Source organism: Epinephelus lanceolatus, chromosome 2 (genome assembly GCF_041903045.1).
Source record: "Epinephelus lanceolatus isolate andai-2023 chromosome 2, ASM4190304v1, whole genome shotgun sequence".
Taxonomy (NCBI): Eukaryota; Metazoa; Chordata; class Actinopteri; order Perciformes; family Serranidae; genus Epinephelus; species Epinephelus lanceolatus.
In genome coordinates, this window is record NC_135735.1 from 38,270,681 (window position 1) to 38,292,065 (window position 21,385).

Below are 21,385 nucleotides of genomic sequence, written 5' to 3' on the forward strand. Positions count from 1 at the left end.
GGGTTCTGCCATACATACATGTGAAGAACCATCGAAATAATCTTGGCTTAGAAGTGACAATATTGAAACAAACAGAGACTGTCTCTCAAACTTTGTCTGAAGGTACTGTGAGCTATTCTTAACAAAACTGTGAAGACTGGAGGCCTGGGGAACAAATGTTGGTACCCTTCACACAGTTTTGCATTGCGTCTTTTTTAGCTAGACACTTACAGTGTCTAGCTAAAAAAGACGCAATGATGACGATGATGATGCCTTTTTGTTTGTACAATCAACAACATAGGCACCTTGTCTCCTTTGGTAGCTACGGTATTGGTTCTGTTGTAACTTTTGCTTGTTTTTAATGTTTTAATGTTCTGAAAAGATAAACAGCTTGACTTGGCACTGGTCACTGGGTTCAAACAAGTGTTTGGTGGAAACAAGGCAGGGCAGCTCTGTAGGAGATGTTTAAGTGCAAAGAAACATTAAGCATTTAGAGTACATCTCGTGCTGATCATGAGACATACTGGTAAAGTCCACATTGGTCCTCAAGTCCTTAACATTCTAGCTCATCAAAACTGCAATACACTTGGAGCTTGTGCAAGTCAAACCTGAATTTAAAATTGTCGGACTTTCTTAAACTTCTGCTAAAAAGGAGCAAAGGTTTGTGCCCGGGAGAGAGAATGTGATCACAGACCCGAGATATGTTTTAGAGCTAATAAGCAGAAATTCCAGAGCACTTTTTTATGTGTGCTACACATTTGACTATAAACAATTTTGAAAGATCCAGGTTCTCTTCCATCCTCGTTTGAACAATGGGACTTTTTCCGGCTCTGAATGCATTGCCAGCCAGATCGCTTTAGCCACATAGCCTGCAGACATCTGAGTTTCTGCAGCTACTGCCAAGAAACGCTCCCTCACAAGCTCTCAAAGCCTAATGAATACAACGTTCATACATCCTTCATATTGGAGAAAGGAAAAAAGAGACATTAAAAATAATCCTATTAATAATAATTGTTTACACCATGTCATGATAAGAACAGCAAAAGGAGCAAGAAGAACATACTTTAGAAACAACAATGAAAATTGTAATAAACAATCAGTTTGGCAAACAATGCTGTTTTCAGTGAGGGCCCCCGCTGTCTGTAGCAAGGCCCTGTGGAGTGAGGTGGGATGGGGTTGGAGGGTCGGAGGGTCGCCAGGACTGGGGCCTTTTTGGGGACTCGTGAGATGGGATTATGTCCTCTTCCTGTCATCCTTAACAACGTCCTGTCTGCCAACGTTTTCTTGTCCCACAGCAGGCCAGACATGGGTCCTCATACAGAGACAGAACCGGATGATACACCAATGAAAGAGGGTTAGAAGGGTGTGTGTTTGTGTGTGTGTTTTGGGGAGTGGAATGAATTGGGATTATAGGAGGGGGCAGTTGTACCACTCCAAAAGGGTCAGGACACCTTTTTCATAAGAAGAAGAGGGAGAAATCAACCAGTCACGGTGCTAAAATGGTGCAAGTGAGCTGCTGTTGAGTCTATTTGTCGTCGTCATTGTTGTTTTCATCACAGTCCCAGATTCTTTGGGCGTTATTTAACATAATCAAAAGCTTTTGCTGCTGATGCTTTTTTTCCTTTGTTTGGTACTACATTCCCCTTAGAGTTCTGCAGAGCTGGCAAGGTTAACAAGCCTCTGCTAATACTTAGGTATGTTGGGGGTGGTTGTGGTCCTGTTGGGGCAGGGAGGGGGCAAGGGTAGGCTGGGTGGGGTGGTGTGAGAAGATGACAGGAGTACTGAGGGGGTTCGCTGTCCCTCTTCCCAAAATGCTCTAGTCCAGGGGTTCCTGTTTTATCCTGATGGGCGTGTTGATGGAAAGACTCCGCCGGTCCTCGCGACACAACACGTACTCACTGAACTGGGATGAGTCCACGCCACCTCCGCATGAGGCCGCCACGCTGAAACCTTTCTGGAAAAGACGCTCCAGAACCTGAAGACAGAGGGAAGAGAGAGGAGGAAATTTAAGACAAGGGCATTTATAATATATTTGTCATGTCAATAGAGCTAAATCGAACTGAGATGTATTACTGATAGAGATGCAAGTTTCAGGTTAAAAAAAAAAAGTTCAACATTTCAACACGTTTATTCACTTTCTCTACACTCTTATATATGATTAGTGACCTGTAGGGGAGCTTGTAGGTGGAATCTGATACCTTTGAATGGAGCTGTTTCCCCCCGTTTACAGTCTGTACACTAGCAGCTAACATAAGTTAGCCTGCTGCTATCATTAGCTTCATATTTAATGTACATACATGAGAATGGGCTCAATCTTCGCATCTAACTCTCTGCAAGAAATTAAATGAGCATATTTCCCAAAATGTCGAACTTCCTCTTTAAATGTAAGCAGTAGGCTATATGAAGGGGGACGCCATCCCTCTTGTTAGCAAAATGACCAAAATGCATCCCCACTGTTAACCTGCCATCCCTCTCCTTCCTCCCCAAAGACCCAGTGGCACTCAATCTAGTCCCCGAACAGGTGGACTGCAATCCCAGTCTAGATCTAGACACTATCCTATCCAGACCAAGACCTCTAACTGATAAATTTTTGACAATTATTAAATATTGAGAGAACATTTCATACAGCACAGTATTTCTAGCCTTTACGACACTGGTTTAGCAGCCAATTGCATTAATTGTAAAATACCAATCATAAACTAGCCAATCAAACCTTTGCATTCCAATTAGTGTTGCAGCTCACATCAGTGAGTGAGATACACACACAAACACACACACACACACACACACACACACACACACACACACACACACACATGCACACACACACAGGGGAGAGACAAGATGAGAGACAGCTGGAGAAAAAAGTGAGTCAGAGTAAAGTTTCACACGGTGTATTCTATAGGACAGTGTCTGGCTCTGGTCTCCGACTGCTGTCCGCCTATTAATGACCTCAGGGGAAGAGATGGAGAGGGATGGAACCCAGGATGGCTGCTCTTCTTTGTGGCGTTTGCATGTTCTACTATGGGTTCTAGCAGGTTTTCTCCAGGTTACAGGCTTCCTCCCTCAGTCCAAAGACATGTAGTTGACTTTTAATTTCCCATAGGTGTGAATGTGTTTGCTGTCTGTCTCTACCTGTCAGCCCTCTGATAATATAGCGACCTGTCTGGGGTGTACCCTGTCTCTGACCCATTGTCAGCTAGGATTGGCTTCAGCCCCCCTGCCAACCTTATGAGTATAAGCGTTTACAGAATATAGACAGATGGGTATTCTAAAGAGAGAAAAGTAGACAGGGAAAACAAAGCTTTTAATCAAGAATGGGCAGACTCTTACGTGTTTATTTCTCCCGTGGGTAGTTAAAAGTTTGTAATTTTTATTGCGATAAATGTGTTTCTGCTTGAAATGTGTGCCTTTAAAACAGAATCACACCACAGTCAGATGTTTCCTCCATAAAACTAATGGTGACTTATAGGAAAGTTTAATAATATTTCTTTATTATTTTAAAAGTTTCAGGTGCATTTTCAACGATGGAATATCAGCAGCAAATTTGAGTGAGTCTTGGATAGGTACCACTGCACCATCACCATCCATCCTCACTTCACACTCCGATCTTGATCAGTCACAACATACACCATGTGTCATTAACCTCTCCCTCCTCCAATCACACATAGTGATGGAATAAAACCACAGGGCACTCCGACATCACACCACCTCTGCAATATTCATGGCGCTTGTGCTGGATTGGCTACTGAACCGAGGGCATGAGCTCAAAGGGATGAGGAGAGCAGAGTGTGAGTGAGGTGTGTTAAGGGGCTGAGTGGAGCTCAGCGCAGTGATTACTGGAGCTCCTAATTTGAGTAATGAGGCCGGGTTGAGAGGAGAAGTGAGGTCCGTGAGCGAAGGAGAATGCGACGTGTGGGGAATGAGGATAGGGAGTTATGGGTGATCCGTGTGAGGACAAAGTGTTGGAGCTGCAGGGAGAGAACAGGAGACAGGGATGCATGTTATCCCTCGAGTCTGGGCATTGATACACACACTAGTCCAAATGCAGATTCGCTCAGACACAAACACGTGAACTCCAAAATCACTTTTCTCTCCTCATCTGCTGTAATCCTTGTGGGATGTTTTTTTTTTTTTTTTTTTGGAGGGGGTATATCTAAATCCCAGTGCGAGGAGTGCTGTGTATTTACTTATCCCCCCCGTCCTTTTTAATGGAGTGTGCAGCGCATGGAAATGAAAGGTCTCGCCGAAGGCTAACCCCTCCTGCCAGATACAGAGCCAGAGAAGTTCACACAAGCTTCTTCAGATGCCCAAACACACACACTGACACATACACTCATGGCACAGGGTGACCCCTCTAATTACAGGAGCAAGGGCCCCATCGGAGGGGTAAATTGGGGCATTTAGGCCTCCAGGTCGAGGGGCTGCAGCCTCCCCTGACTGGGGATTAGCACAACAGAAGAGAGCAGATAAATCACAAATGCACAGAGATGATATGTGAGCAAGAACGCAAACTTAAAAATGCAAATTATAACACACATATACACATACAAACTTGTTGAACAGACCTGAACCCCCCCTCCCACTTCCTGATTAAACTAAAATGTGGGCTGACATGCGGCTTGTAAGCAGAAAGGACCACTTGGAAAAGTTACCCCCCCCCCCCTCCTTTTTCGTCCTCTGGCCATACGACGACGACAAACTCTGTAATTTGTGAGACAGAAGGGGCGGCAGACAGCTGATGGTGAGGATGGCTAATTAAGAGACCTGCCCAAGCATCAAACACTCCCAAATCCATGACAGACGACGGAGGAGCCTAACGATTATGGAAATGATATTACATAGCCTTCTTTGATCATTGCATCACATTGCATTTTCCCCCATCATCTCTTAACGCATGTGGGACTGTCATGTTCGGCAATGAATTTGGTCACAGAGGAGAATGGCCTGATCAATAAAGATAGTCTGAAAACACTTTTATCATTAATGCATGGCAACACAAAAGACTTAAGGATATTATTATAGATAGCTAACTGATTCAAGGATACTGTAATGACTATAAGAAGCCATTAAAAATAAAAACTTCACATTGAATTTGACACAGTGAATTAGTGCCACAGGGGAATAAACAATACACTGAATAATTAAGATGTATCCAAGCAAAAGGTTTCGATGTCCACAGGACGATGTCCTGAAATCAATCCCAGCTGACGACAGAGAGTAAAGCACCCTCTTAAAAAGCTAAAACATGTCCTGGTGGTTCAGTTCAGCACAACATACTTGTGACTGCAGGCTCTCAGATCCCAGCTTATGTTGAACTTATGCAGATTTCTCTGCTTACTTTCCTGCCTCACTTGAGCGAAACCATAGCAAAATACTCCAACAGCGAGTTGCGTGTGCACGATCCAATTGGTCGAAGTTTCATTCCGAGCATGATGATTTGGAATTACAGCTAATTATTCCTTTTCATGTGCACTTCTTTGAACTTAGAGAAGACCTTTGGTAGAGTTTTGGTATTGCTGTGACCGTGCTTGAGGTATGTCACTACCTTACTGTTTTCAGAACAGGAAGTACAGCAGATGTGACAATACTTAACCAAAGTTTGCTAGTTCTACTCTGAACTTAAGCACTTCTTCTTGCGTTCTTGTCTTGTGTGTGAACGGAGCAGAGAGCTGAATAAAAGAATCTCTCTTCATCTCCAGTGATCCCTGTACATTTGAGACATAATAAACCATTCTCACTGTTACGAGGTCGACTTGGCTGCACAGGGATCTGCCCCCAAAACACACGCGCACCATTCAGCATATAACCATCTCACTGAGCTGCCACTCAATCTAGGGTCGCAAAGGGATGAGGAGGGGATATATCAGCCTCACTCCTCTAACCTCACAGCACTGTATATAATTCCAACACAGGGAAGATGGCAGGGCAGGAATCAAAGTGGATGAGGGCTGAAAACCGGAGCACGATGCAATATTGATGGCCACCGGAGTGCATATACTCGCATCACCTCTCAGGAGGCGCTGGAAGACATTTGCTCCTCATGGCACAGGGCTCGGTGCTGATTGACACGTATGACACACACACACTGAAGCATGAGATGGGCGCTGCACTCAGGGGGGTCGCTTTTGTTTAACTATGCACCGTCTTTAATATGTGACAAGGAGTGCTAACCGCAGTCTCTGCATCGTATCCTCCACTTATCGCAAGCATCTGGCATAAAACAGCCGAGAAGCTCCAACTCTTTCTAATTCTCCAAGCCATCTGCCAGCTTTTTTAAGGAATCACAAGCGACAAAAACACTTTGACAGTGTAATATATTCTTATAGCATTTGCAGCACATTTATCAAGTAGCTGTGTTTGTGGAGCTGACAGGACTGAGCTCGCCATTACAAATGGACAATTAGATTTAAAGCGCCTTTAAGTAGTGTGAATCCTCACAGTAATTTAATTTGGGTGACCCTCGTGGCAGTGCGACCCCTAACCCTGGCAGTGTAAATACCCACTGAGGCAGATAGGGAACAGAGATATTCAGGGTTAGGTCAGTCCTCTAAGGAACTGCAAGTACAGTTCAGACTAAACTGAGCAGACTAGAGCATGTGAGGATGAAGGATCTCACACTGCCTGACTCATTCAGTAACCTTTTCCTATTCTTTGTGGTCTGTGGTTTCTAGTTTACCAATGGTGGAACGTAACTAAGTACACAGAGTCATCTGTTGTAGTCTGAGGTACTTGTACTTGAGTCTTTCAATTTCACTCTACTTTACATAATAGTTACTGCTGTGCTTTGCACGTTCATATTTTACATACAAAATGAATGATCAGCTTTTAAAATGTGACACAGTTTTATAAATTGAACTACCTTAAAATGTGTGAAGTGTTATTATTTCCACCTTGAACAACTGCAACATTAAAATGCTGCTTACACAGTATTCCATCAGTAATAATAACCAGGTAATATAACATTAAATAACAATCAAGGGACATCCTGAGTTATGAGTCATAATGAATATCTTAGTTTTGATACTTAAAGTACAGTTTTGTTGCTAAAACATTTGTTTTTATTCTCTCTTTCTTTTTATTGGACTGCAAAACCTATTTTATGTGTCATTACTACACATGCATAAAAGTGACAGAGGACGTTTTATGATGCTTCTTTCAATATATTCTTAATTGTGAAATTATGTGGATAAAGGTACTTTTGTATTCTGTATTCTATTTCATATTAAGTATATTTCCTCTGATTAAAGTTCAAGTGTGTAGGATTTAGGGGCATCTATTGAAAAATGGAAAATAATATTCATAACTATGTTTTCAGTAGTTTATAATCACCTGAAAATAGGAATCATTGTGTTTTCATTACCTTACAATGAGCTGTTTATATTTACATAGGGAGAAGGCCCTCTTCCATAGAGTTTACCATGTTGTTCTAGCCCAGAACAGACAAACCAAACACTGGCTCTACATCGGGCCACCATAGTTCTCGTACACACTAGGCACATGGGAGAAGTTTCAGTTTTGCAACCGTAATGGCAGATGCCACTAAATCATACACACTAGACCTTTAACTGTGTAAGAACTCAGGAATCACCTGACTAATTCTCTGACCGCTCATTCTTACTTTTTCCTCCAGGTCTCTTGTATCTCCAGTTGGCTGTTGCCAGGTTCACTCTTAGAAACATCTACTTTCCACTACCTAGCCATGCTGCATTCAACAAAGAACAGTTTTTACAACATTTTTTCTGGCACCAACTGCTGCAGCTGTCAGCAGGCAGCATGGTTCAGTCTTTACCCTCACCATACTGCAGGTTAATCCGCTGCCTGTTGGGCCTGAGTGCCCGATGGTTTGCTCTACCCACTGAGCCGCACAGGCAGTTCAGAGACCCCTAACCACAGCAGTGTTAATGTCTCGATGTGCCACTGAGGAGCACAGCTGAGGTGTTTGTGTGGCCTTGTCTGCTCTGATGAGCTGTGCTTTCTCTTTCCACCCAGCGCAGGATTGATGGAGTGGCAGTGTGACATGTAAGAGAGTGTTGCGACGTGTTGCGTTCCCCGCCTGGGCAGCGGGGGGACAGGGGGCCCTTCTCTACGACTGCCTCCGCTGTCACATTGATGAAGGACGGATTGGCTCTGGTCTGATCTGAGTGCTTCATCATGGTGATGTATGGAGCAGCAGGCCCGGCTCCAGCTCTGGGACGCGTGTGTGTACACCTCTGTGGCTCTTTGGCTAAATGTTTTCCCTCCGTTAAGTGCCTCTGCTGCTCTCTGTTTCTCTCTGCTGGATCTACATCACAGCGCAGGTGGTTTGCATTATTCCCTAAATTCCAGTCATGACTTCATGGAGAATCACTCGCCAAGGTGGAGTTGTTTATTCTCACTCTCTCACATTTGAATACACAAGATGAAGGACCAAAGAAGGGGCTAAATTTGCAGAATACATCGAAGACTTTCCTTCCAAGATATCCTTACTGTAGACTGATACAAACAGTTAGTACTGCTATTTTTCTCACTGTAAATAGAAGATAATATAACGACGCATCAGAAATTGATACTCCTAACAAAAGCCTAAAAAAGAGAGTCCTGGAAATGCTCTAAATAACACTGACTCATTGAATAAGATGTTTCACTCTGACGTATAACTAAATTTACTCACCTTGGGGCTGCTACTTTATCTTTAAGTGAATAAAAACGGAATAATAAACTGCAAAACCGAGGTTGCTGTGCTTAGTGTACAGTAAAGTATTGAGAAATGTCATGTTATCTCATTGTGACCAAAGTATCACAAGGTCTAGCAGGTTTCCAGCCCTGGGCAAGACAGCAACAGTACCCTAACTTCAATAAAATCATTTGGGACTAAAATAAATTCACTGCGCCGGTGACATACAAAAAAAAGAAAAAGAAAATAGAGTAAAACTTGTCACATATCCATCTCTTTCCTGTCAAGACCTCTTCAAAAATCAGTCCAGTCATAAATACTCTGTCCCAGACAGCTCTGCATCTGCCCCATCCCCCCTCCTCCTCCTCCTCCTCCTCCTCCTCCTCCTTTTTCTCTCCTTGGTCTTCCTCTATGGGCAGGGTGTGGTCATGTGTGTGTTCCCCTGGGTTGGGGTCCAGGGCTGAAATCAGATCAGAGGCTTATTGTCTGGCGGGTAAGACGAGGATTATTTTCCTAACCTTCTCATACCTTCACGCAACAATGAGAGAGGACAGAATGAGTAAGTTGTTTAGAAAAATCTCCCCTTACACCGAAAAACACCTCCATCTGCTCCTTGTGTCTTCATCTACATCGACTCAATGAGCCGGGCCCCTCTACTGTGCTTGCATATGTGTGTGTGTGTGTGTGTGTGTGTTTGTGCTTTTTTTGTACAGAATTTTGTGTATCTGTGTGTCTTAAAGGGGCCAGCAAAAGACAAAAAAAAAAAATCAGCCCGTCGCCACATCGAACACCACCTTAACTGAGTGAGGCCATACTGTGAGACAAAAGGGAACATCGCTTACAGGAAACCTTGAAGATCCAGCTCCTCTTTCTGTTAGCAGTTTGTCTGAAAAGAGGATTTTCGGCTCACCTCGCCTTCAGAGGAGCAGCCCAATAAAAACCTAAACAATAAAAACTCCTTTCAGACCATGTTAGTCAGACGCGCTCACATCCCATAACCAGTCTCACTGGTAAACAGAGTGGGAAAATGTTGTGTTAGTTGATGCGGCCAATTAATTATATTGCAAGTCATTTAAAAATCTATAAAAGAAGTATAAACCGGTTTAGGCTGTTTGAGAAATTGTAAGTATGGTATTAAAAAATGCAATACGTGTATTTCAATTGCCTTGAGCGGTGTTATATTGGAGTCTTTTTAAAAAAGGAGCTGTGTCTTAAAAAGGAGTAAAGCGTAAATTATGCATATCATTTCCCCCCCTTTCCATTCCTCTTCTTCATTTTTTCGCAGGAAAACATGGCCGCAGTCCACACGTGCTTTGTCCCGCTCACTCGGCTCTCCTCCCTGGAGGTGGTCTCTCGCACTGGCAGGAGGGAGGTGGAGGTGTCAGAGCGCGCTAGCCTGCCTGGGAGACGCTCCCTCTGGGTGCTGGAGGGGGGAAAAGGCTCCTCTATGTGTTGGCCTGTTCGTGGCTGTGGGCACTGAAGTGTGTTATATCAAGCCTGTGGTGTGAGGCTGTTATGTTTCCCCCCGTTCTCCCTCTCACAGACCTCTCTGGGTAACACAACTGTAAAACTAGTTTTCTGAAGTTGTTTTTAACATCTTACTGCTTTACTACACACACTCAACTCCGCTTTAAAGGGAAAGTACACCCCAAAATCAAAAATACATATTTTTCCTCGTACCCGTAGTGCTATTTATCAGACTCGATTGTTTTGGTGTGAGCTGCCGAGTTTTGGAGATATCGGCTGAAGAGATATCTGCCATCTTTTGAATATAATGGAACTAGATGGCACTCAGCTTGTGGTGCTCAAATCACCAGCAAAATACATTTGAAATACTCAAAATCAATGTCTCTTTGCAGAAATCATGACCCGGTCACTCAAGATAATCCACAGACCTTGTTGTGAGCAGTTTCATGTGGGAACTATTTTCTCTCTAGCAAACTACACCCACCAAGTGTATTTCTGTGCACAAGGAAGCTTGCGTCTATTCAGTGCAGTGCAGGATGTAAACATTAATGGCATCCTCCATGGCGGAGTCGTAATGTTAGCTTGCTTATTGAATTGGTGAGCTAGCAGCAGATGCACTCTTCCTTCTAGGGTTTGCAGGTGTAGTTCAGAAGAAAGAAAATAGTTCCTACATAAAACTGCTCACAACAAGGTCTTTGGATAATCTTGAGGTCACAGTTTCTGGAAAGAGATACTGCTGTTGAGTTTTTTAATTTTTTTTTTTTTTTTTTTTTTTTGATGCTTTCAGCACCACAAGCTGAGTGTCATCTAGTTCCATTATATTCGAGAGAAGCAGACATCTCTGCAGTTGATATGTCCAACACTGGGAAACTCATGCCAAGACAATCTAAGTTGATAAATAGCACTACAGGTGAAAAGAACTTTATTTTTTTTATTTTTTTATTTATTTTTTTTGGCTGAACTATCCCTTTAAACAAGGAGGTCTCAGTCAGACTACCTGTTTGAAAATGGTATAACATACTGTAAAGCAATGAGCACTCACATCGTGCCATAAAAGACATGCCTGGCTCAGATTTCACATCATGCTACAACCACAAGAGCCACTTGGAAGCTGTGTAAGTCCATCTTTAGACAGAATGGAAAAACTACACACACACTCTGCACACCTGCCATTACCTCTGGTAATCTTTTCACAAACTGACTGTAGCTCCATCTGAGCAGCTATTATCTCAGTTAGTGACAATGGCTGTGGCAAAATGCAGCACAGAGGACCACAAATCATGCCAACTGCCTTAAAGCAAACTTTTGAGGTGGAATCCTAGCTTATGGGCAATGAAGGAAAAAATACAAGCCTTTATATTGGCTCGTGACATGAAAATAAAATCTGCAAACTGACACAGAATATCTGGACTGACAGAGTGAACAAGTGACAGTCCCTTAGCAGACGCTATGCTAGGCCTACGCTATGCAGTGCCTAAAGCTCAGTAACACCAGTGGAGCTGTACAGTGGCCATCAATGCTCTGGTTGTACAGTACAAATTCCAGCCAGGTGTTTAAGTGTGTATGAAAGTGTTGAAGGGTGGTGGTGAAAAATGGTTTGCTTGCTCAGCAAAATCCTTTGCTGGATAAATAAAGGTAAAAAAAAGAAGAAGTCTCCACTGTGGCAACATGCAGAGTATACACAAGGCCACTTATCATGTTGACTGACTCATAGAAATGTTTCTCTGTGGAATCTGCGTCCTATGGCTAACCTCAAAGATGGGACCCAAGCCATAAAACACCTGCAGTGTCAAATCAAACTTAAACTGATGCAGAGCTACAATGTCTAGACAAAGAGCACAGAAGGGTTTCATTGCAAAATCATAATAAAACCTGTGTTTTGAATAATTATCTGCACTTCCTGATGCAGAAAAGATGTTATGCTAAAATATATAAGGATCTCAAGGTAAAAATATTTTACATTAGGAAGCCTATCACTGTTCTTCACACTGACTCTGTTAGAGTGAACCTGCCTTGTTTTCAGTTTAATATCAACCCAACAATCCCAAAACACAGTATAGCTCCTTTCTACCTCCAAACTACAGAGAGAACACATACATGAATACATATATACTCCGAAATGGTAACATTGCATGAACTTAAGTTGTTAGTTAAGTTTGAATCTGATATCATGAGGTTTAATCTAAGCTGAATTTAACAACTTAAAGGAATACTTCACCCGCCAAATGATCATTTGTGTATCAATTACTCATCCCATGTTACATTTAATTAATAAAGGAAACGTTTTCTGGCATGCTTCCTGTGAACAAATAATCCAGAAATGGAGAAAATTCATTATAATCAAAATCTCATTTATCCATAAATATTGTCAGTACTCCCCTGATACATGCATTTTTACTATAAATTGAAAACTTATAAATGCTCTCTTCAAAGCCAGACTCCATTGAAAAAATCAGTAATTTTATCTCTCTGAACATGGGAGCTCATCCACTGCTGCCTCAAACAGTGGTTTGTTTGTGTTCATGTGTGACTCTGTTTCATCTGAACTAAGCTTTTAAAACACCCAAATTACACAATAACACAAAGAAAATAATTGATCTAGGCAGCAGCTCCTGTTTCCAGTGAGAAAAAAATATTGTTTTTGTCAATGGAGTCTGGCTCTAAGGAAAGCAATGATAAGTTTCATTGTTGCTTCAGTTTTAAATAGTAAGGTTTTCATGAAAATGTGTGTTTAGGAAGTACTGAGCAAACAACTGCATAAATGAGACTTGGATTGTACTGCATGAGTTGTGATGTTTTGATATAGTTTTGCTGTTGCTACATGTGGACCCCTATTACATCAGTTCATCAAGAATAGTCTCAGTTTTTTGGATGCTTTGTTCACAACGTTTTCATCATAAATTCAACATTACATGGGGTGAGTAATCCATATATAAATGGTCATTTGGTTGGTGAAGTATTCCTTTAATAGCTGTCTCTCTAGTGTTTGGGTTGCATTATACTCTCAGGACTCAAATAAGAAATTTTAGAAATAAACACAAAAAAGCTACATTATGAATATTTTTTTATGCTTTCTATTTGGTTTGCACATTTTTTTTTAATTTCAGACCACTACTTTGATTTATAGTATGGCTATTTCAATCACAGTATAGCATTCTTGTAATATTTCTAAAATGAATGTAGTATCTGGTAGTGGATATCAGGAACACCACACCAACCCAGATTAATGGTATATGGTACTTGCATATCCAACAGGACAACAAAACATTACAATATCCTGTAAAGCACTGTGAAAACACTGTGCTGGGTTGCTGTTATCACTAACAGGACAAAAATATGTGTATTGTTGCCAAAAGAGGTGTCCAGTGTTGTGTTACCTGGACGGAGTTGAGCCTGCAGTAGCCATTGAGGGGAAAGCGGATGACGTGTGTTGGGTCCTGGTTCCAGCCGGCATTGACTGAGTTACACATAACGTCTCCGGTCTCTGGGAAGATCTCCTCGATGAGGACCTTTTCACCGCTCAAGGCGATCCTCTCTCCCAGGTCGGGTGTGACGCGAACCACCAGGCAGTCGCAGGGTTGTGCCATCCGTCGTTGCTCCCGCTCCTGCTTCCAACGCTCCAGCTCCTTGATCATGGGCGTCAGCTGGTAATAGCGCGCCTCCTCATACAGCAGGTGGAAGTCCTGTACAGGCAGATGAGCATGGAGATGAGTTCAGTGAGTTTGCATGTGTGTACGGCCCTCTTGGCTATATGTGTGACTAACACGCTGTGAGTTTCACTGCATTACAGTTCATCACCAAGGTCATCAGGAAAAAATCCTACACATATACAGCATTGTGCAACATTAAGATGGCAGTAGAAGGTATTTACAGGGTATCCTGATACCTTCTCCCCTGCAGCAACTAATGACAAAGTGTCCTTGAGCAAGACACTTAACCACTAATTACTCCAGGAGTGTTGTTCTGGCTGCATCTGCACTTTGACCCTTCTACCTTAGTGAAACACTAACTGTGCAGTACAGGCATGCACGGAGGAACAAATAAGTAACTGCACCGTGATGAATATGCTCAAAATGTCCTGCAATATCTCTGAATATTTTTAGGAAAAGTGTGCATGTCAGACACCATACCACACCAGTGTCCTTTGCACTCACTTTTTGTTAGAAGAAACCGTTACTAAGGAGTGCAAAGGGTCATGTCTTTGACCCTTAAACTCATTACAGAGGCTTCTTGTGGTGCCAACAGTGTAAAAGTTTAAAATTATACTGCTGATGTCATGGCATTATACTGCTGCTGTCATGGCATGTCGTTATGAAATAAAGGATATCTAAATGTGTCGGCAATATAAAAACAGAGCAGTGTTTTAATGTCTCACTTTTTCGATGCAATACATCTCCTGGAAAGAAGAACAATAAACTAAGATCGGGGGATGGCCTCCGACCAGCAGGACAACACTCAATAAACAAAGCATAGCCATGCTGCAGCTCTCCTCCACAGTAGCTCTTGGCAGAGCTCTGCTAGCCTTTAGCATGTTTTAGTGAGCCGACTCCAGAAAGGCCGTCAGTAGGGCTCCAGTGAAGTGGGATGGTGCATTCCTGTGTGCAGACAGTCTGCAGCAGATTGCCTGCCTCTCCCTCCTGGGCAGGGCTTGCTGGGGGCCATTTGCCCCTGCGCTCTTGCCTCTAATTTCCCACAAGACCAGATGGCACTATCATTCACCGCTACCATAGAAAATACAGGGAGGCGGAGGTTCGCTATTGGAAGCAGACGGGAGGTGAGGAAAAAGATATGTGCAAGTGAACATGAGGACAATCATCAGCCAAGGAGCATTTTAATGTATTCCTCACATGGAGGGAGTTTTATGTTAATGAGGCTTGTGGCCCGATGTTAAGCTCCTATTAGAACAAGATTTAATTAGGTTACACCTAAATGCTGCAAATCTCTCTGCTAAACAATTAGTAATTAATAAATCTGTGTTCTGATTAGTGTTTCGCAGTGACAAAGAATGACAGCTTAATTCATTCTTAGTTTATGAACTTCCATCAGTGCCATTCAGAATTTATTCTTACATAATATTCATGTTCCTCAGCTCCTGGCTATAGTTTGTTTTAGTGCGTGGACACTGTAAAACCACAGCAAACAACCCATTTTGCATTTGGTTACATGTTTCATAGATACACATAGGTTGTTCATGTTGGTGCAAAGCTTAAACACCATTAAAAGTGAGACACTGTATGTTAGTATTGCAGAAACAACTATATTTCATTTAGTCTGCATCATTGGTGGCTATGGGTGTTGGGTATTAGGGCTGCCAGGGAGCCCCTGATCTAAAAAGAGTTTTTCCCCTTCCCTTCTCAACACTGCTGGGTATAGAAACAGAGCGTGGCAGCAAACAGCATATTCATTAACCCTGCTGCTTCTGTCAGATTCTTTAGCCTTGAAAATTCTCCCTCGCTGGTTCACCCCATCATCTAAATGGTGCCTTCATCTGAGGCATGTGAACGACACCCATATACAACTCCATCTGGACGAGCGTTGACGCAACACATCTTAAGCTGACGGTCTAATATTTAAGATTTCAGAATGCGAAAGAGGGGAGGAGGGGGTCCTTTTTTCCCTTTCTCTCTCCCTTTTCTCCCTGCCTTTTTCTCTCCTGGCCTTCTTGCTGCAGCTGACAAAACTCATACTGAGACGCTCCCCTTCAGGCAGCTCTCTGTATCAAAGTGTAGCTCCTCATCCTTCACAGGTCTGAAGCCATGGATGGATATGTTTTTAACAGGGGTCTGTCTGCGAGGCACTTTAGTCATCCTGAGCAGCGCAGAAAACAACAGAGTAATCCTAAGCGCTGAGGTGAGGATGAGAGGGAGACAGGGCCAACAGCTCCGTCCTGGCTGCTGGAGCTGCTGCTACTGCTGCCAGCTCTACGAGACAATTCATCCCCCAATCCTGTGTCCAGACAGCCCGTTTGAGCTTCAAAATAATGATCCGACCTGATCGCCCACCGGCAAGGCAACATCTCGGGGAAGGACAGAGGGAGGGAGAGACAGAGAGGGAGGCAGAGAAAGAGAAGAAGAAGAAGAAGAAGAAAAAAATGATGGAAAGTGTCACTATGAGGGAGTCGGAGGACTGATAAAGACCTACTGTAAGTTTTGGACAAAAAATGACTTGAGCCACACAAGTAGAGGTTCACAGGAATAATCCGTCTGATTCTTTCTCATCTAATATACAGCACCCACAAAAAATACATACATATGCTCTTTCCTATTATTTCTTAGCATTTGAAACCGAAAGAAACAAAGCATTATTGATTTAAAGTGCCATACAAAAGAGGAAAAAACCACTAACCCTTAACGGTTTATAACCATGCCCTTAATATGACTGAGCATTGCTTACACACTTGTGATTAATTGTAGTTTGAATAATGAGATGAGGGAGGATATTAATAGTGAATATTTTGTTCCACTGATGTAGGCTGAAAAATTTCTTTTCCTATTCTGCTCAGACTTTCACATTGATTTAGCAAAACACACAGCGCCGTGGCTGCCAGCAGCAGAACAGACCCAGCCCTCGGGCGACGGCAAGCCTGATTGTGTTCAGATAAGGACATGCTCAATTCCGCCTCGCACTATTTGCATTTTTTTTTTCCCCGGCTTCACGCAAATTGAAAGGTATGCAGATCAACACAGGCTTATGCGAGGGGATCATAATGAGTTGAAACAATGAAGTCCAATGCATTCTCCTCAACCGTGGCGCCTGATTGGACTGTCAAGACTTCACAGGAAGGGAGGGAAGAAGCATGAATAAGAAGGGAAAAACTAATCGGTACTGAGTCAGGCCATCATTTGCTGAAAATATGCAGGGCTTTTATGTCATGTTCTGTTGTCTGAGGTTTGGCTCTCGTTCAGACTATCCATGAGGCCTGGAGAGTTTGCCCCTGGCTCTGAATGGCTTGGCCTCGCCTTGTTCCCTTCTAGAGAATGATGAACAAGCGCCAGCCCGGTGGAAAGGTCACGCAAGTTAAGGTGGAGTAGAAGTGAAGAGTAGAATGCACCTAGGAAACAGTATCACTGTATAAAAACCTTGAACAGGAAGGAGCTGCAGGCAGAATATATAATACTTTTGACAAAGCCACATGTGGTTGTGTGGATTCTTGTGGGGTGAGACTAACTTGCCAGTAATGCAACCAGTTGGGTTTAAAGCTGCATTATTTCATATTTTTTTTTATATCAACAACATGTTAAGGGGGTTGCTCATCGGGAAGAACATCCACGGATCATCATTTTGCATCTTTGAGCTCATTGTTTCTCATTTACAGCCCTCGACTTTACTGTTTTGCTTCGCCGCGCTCATCAACCTGATTTTCAGCAGCAGAGGCAGCAGAATAAAAGCACTGATATACAAAATAAACACTAACAAAATGGCAGACTGACTTAAATGACTAGCTGGTGAGCAGTTAGCAGCTAAAGAGCCAGAAAGTTTTCCCATAAAGTGGTGGAGACCAAGCCAGAGATAGATGGAGAGTAAATAATAGACTTACATTTGTCAGACTTCAGTTAAATGCAGCTGCTAGCATTACTAATATTACAATTTTAATCAATTATGTTGAAACAAAGAAAAATACTTTATGATCAACTTGCATAGCTCACATCAAAAATACAATATATGTTTATATTTGTCTCACCAATGAGCTTAAAATACCTTGTATGGATGGAGAGTCGACATGTATGTTCACCAGAGTGTGTGAAGTATTATTTGATAGCAAGACTGGAAGCACTTTTTTGTTGCCATGAAAATCCAATCCAACCGCCAGGATTAATATTAGCACTGTACGTTTCTGCTATGTTCCACATGTTAAATTTGTACGTTTTGTGTGCTGTGGATGTGTTGCAACTTCACGTTTCTTTATGTTTCAATTTTCAGTTTCATGTTGGGATAATGCTGTGGTTCATGTGTGGCTAGGTTGAGGCAACTCAACCACTTGGGTTGGGAAATCATTATGTTTTTGCTTAAAATGCCAAGTTTTGTGGCCACAAATGTGACTAGAAATGTCCTGACGTGCTATTGAAAATACCCAATTTTGTTGTTTGTTGGTCTTGAACAGTGGTGTGTTGGCAGCCGTCACCGCGGTGTCACCATCAACCATCTCCTCCTCCTACCCATGCTTAGAAACTCAGCTCATATACATGTAATCTGAACTACATCTCTTTCGAAATGTTGATATGATACAAATGAAATATACAAGTAACACATCCATGGTTTGCAGAAACATACAACGCTGACATTTTATTCTGCCGGCAGGGCTGAAAATGTGCTTCGTATCACTAAACACTGCACAACAACAGACATAATGTAGTGTACATGCATTCACTTACAACAGAGTTATTTCATGCGAACTCTAAATTTGGAGCCAGGTGTGCAGCCTCAGTAGTCTAACACAGGCCAAAGCACATTCAGTCAAACAGTCACGTGTGTGCACAGATGCATGTATAGATGGTATTAAACTACATCAGCATGCCATAGTTCTCAGCCAGGCCTTGTCTGTCAGTGAGACAGGGAGTTGGTCATCAGAGCGATGGGGAACAGAGGGGCGTACAGGCTATTTCACCTGGGCTCACCTCTATAGAAACCACTCTAAGTGAAAAACAACAGCTCAGGGCTTTGGCACACACATCACCGGGCCATGCTCCAGTTAGCCAGTTAGCATTTTTACCTCTCCACCACTATAAACTCCAACTGAGTGTGTTCCACGTCTCTTTTTTTCCACCCTCAAAAGTTTCCTAATTACTGCTTATGCTTAGACTACAGGTAATTAATGTGTTGAATGGGGGGAAGGTGAGACTCGCTTTGTGAAAACAGAAATGTCGGCTCTGTTGTGGTATCAAGTCTATTTTGAAAACATGCACCCCGTGAGAGGGCAGGTAAACATTATATATATATTTTAACATATTCACATTTATCTTGAGAAAAATCTGGAATTTCGCACCATACTGCTGCATGTCTGGACAGGTGGCTTTACGTACTCAAGATTTTCATGTTGTTATGTTGTTTTAAACTGATGGTGCAGACAAGTACACACAATACAGTATGTTGTGGTGCGGATATGTACCTTGAAGTCATCTGGAAGGAGCAATTTGCTGGTCCTGAGGAAACTGAGAATGTAGCGGAATATCTCGCCGTCCCGATCTATGAAGTAGTGCTGCTTCAAGCTGTCCAACACGATGGGCTCGGTGCCATTGAACAGACGACTGATTCTGAAAATTGAAATACACACACACAAACACGCACGCATGCAGGCAGCCGCACACACAAACACACACACACACATAATGGAATGAGCCAGCTCCCTTCAAATGCATGAAACAATTACCCTCCATTTATTTTTCAATTTTATTAGCACTAAGCTTGAAATGCATTAGCATCCCAGGTTGAAACAAGGGGCTTAAGGCACAGTTCCTCCATTCCAGACTTGTTTGAAGTGTCCCTTCTGCGGAGAGATTACAACAACACACACGCTTGCTGCTTGTACTTACAGAAATTAATAGCATGAATGTAGCATTACAGCTCTATTATTCCATCTGTCAGAGGGCTGGAAATGAAACAGAGGTAAGAAATGGTGGAGGTTCACATACTAATGTGGAGAGGACAGCTGGAAAAAAGATATTTTACTTTAAACAGTTTGACTTTGTTATGAATGTAAGACAAATTTTGCCCCCCTACTGTACGTCAATCTGTCTGTACTTAATATAGAATTAAAATTTGTGATGACATCTATCACATGCTCAGTATTTTGTTTGTATGATCCACAATCTCACTCCATAGTCCTGTTGATTTGCTGATATAAATGCTTGAGGATAAATTAACAACTCTTTTATTGCCCATTTAAAACTATATGTAGTCTCCTATGTAATCTGCAGCACAGCTGTAGCCATGGACATTAAATCTGCCGGGCGGTGGGGGGCACCTGAAAATCTCAACAAAATCATTTTCATTTTCCATTTTACATGCAACACAACATAAATGACTGACACTTTACTCAGAGTTCATGTGGGCTATCTGACAAATATAATGTAACAAAGGCATTAATGTTAGTGGAGTACCCCTGTGAGTCATGTTCTGCTGGGGTTACGGCAACACTGCTTGGACAAAACACGTAGAGCTGCAGTCCACCACAAAACTAGAACCAGTAATAAATAACAGGCAGTTTGTTAAGTTTATTTATGATTTTGATTACATTAGATAATGATTATTTCAACAGTTGTGCATGGTTGCTTGCTGAAGAATAGCATTTTAAAATATTAATTCTTATTTTATTTTTTATCACTATATTATTTAGTGGCATTGTACCACCTTACTGACAATGAAGTCAACAAATATGTTGCATTTTCTTTTTGGTTCTTCTACTATCTGTACAGGTTAGGCTGAATTAGATGGGTTAATATTTAAAGACAAAGAAAGGATTAAAAAACATCTAAAAAGAGAAAGTAAAAGCTGAAATAATTAAACTATCATTACCCAGAATTACATCAATAATGTTTTCCTCTTAAGAAACACAATAGTTAATTAAAAACAGTAATTATACGTATGCGTTTAAGCTTTCACCAAATATTGTCAAGACTGTGGTGTAATAATAAGACACTTGTTGCTGCCTATTAGCGTCCCACTGTTAACCCCTTCCTACTAGTGTACTGCAAGATTAAGGGCTTAGTTGAAGTTGGCTACAGGGGCTCATCAAGGCAAAGAGTGGAAATTGCTGTTATCTTTAAACTTTCATCACACCACATTGGCGCTGTGCCTTGAGATACCCTTGGACAGATATTCATTTCCCCTTGTCTTTGTGTGGTTTTCCTGCCTCTTACCTGCAGGTCCCTCTCTCGCTGGTCTCATAATCTCATCTAGGCAGATCTACTCTGTCTATTTGTTCATTTCCATATGCTAAATATCCCTATTTAATAATTAAAAATAGTTTTTTACCGTCTCTAAAATATTGAGGAGACAGTTTGCACAAGTGCTTTAAAGTGTTTGTAAAACTTTTGTACTCCCAAAGCTTAAATTTATGCACCTCTGAAGTGCAAAAAAATGTGCTTTAATTTTTTGAGTCATTCTGAAACAAAATTTGCATCTCCCCCAGCAGAGAAACCTGGAATGCCTGTGCTGTGTAAATAAGTCGTACTACTGATTTACACAAGAAATCTGTTGCACGTAACCTCCTTAACGGTTTCACTGCACATTTCCATCGTCTGTGTGAGAAACAGCTCTTGGCAGGGCGCTGTGTTGCTGTTATTA

General features: G+C 42.1%; 1 protein-coding gene across 2 annotated transcripts in view; it reads right to left on the reverse strand.

Moving 5' to 3' along the window:
• Positions 1-1,680: 1,680 nt before the first annotated feature.
• kctd15b (potassium channel tetramerization domain containing 15b) overlaps positions 1,681-21,385 on the reverse strand; it is a 28,288-nt gene continuing 8,583 nt past the window's right edge. For both annotated transcript variants that reach the window (XM_033626855.2, XM_033626845.2), the window contains exons 3-5: positions 19,209-19,353; positions 13,480-13,785; positions 1,681-1,954 (exon numbers count right to left, since the gene is read on the reverse strand). In XM_033626855.2, the coding sequence (XP_033482746.1) occupies positions 1,796-1,954; positions 13,480-13,785; positions 19,209-19,353 (610 nt within the window). In that variant the 3' untranslated portion in view covers positions 1,681-1,795. The remainder of the gene's footprint in view (positions 1,955-13,479; positions 13,786-19,208; positions 19,354-21,385) is intronic.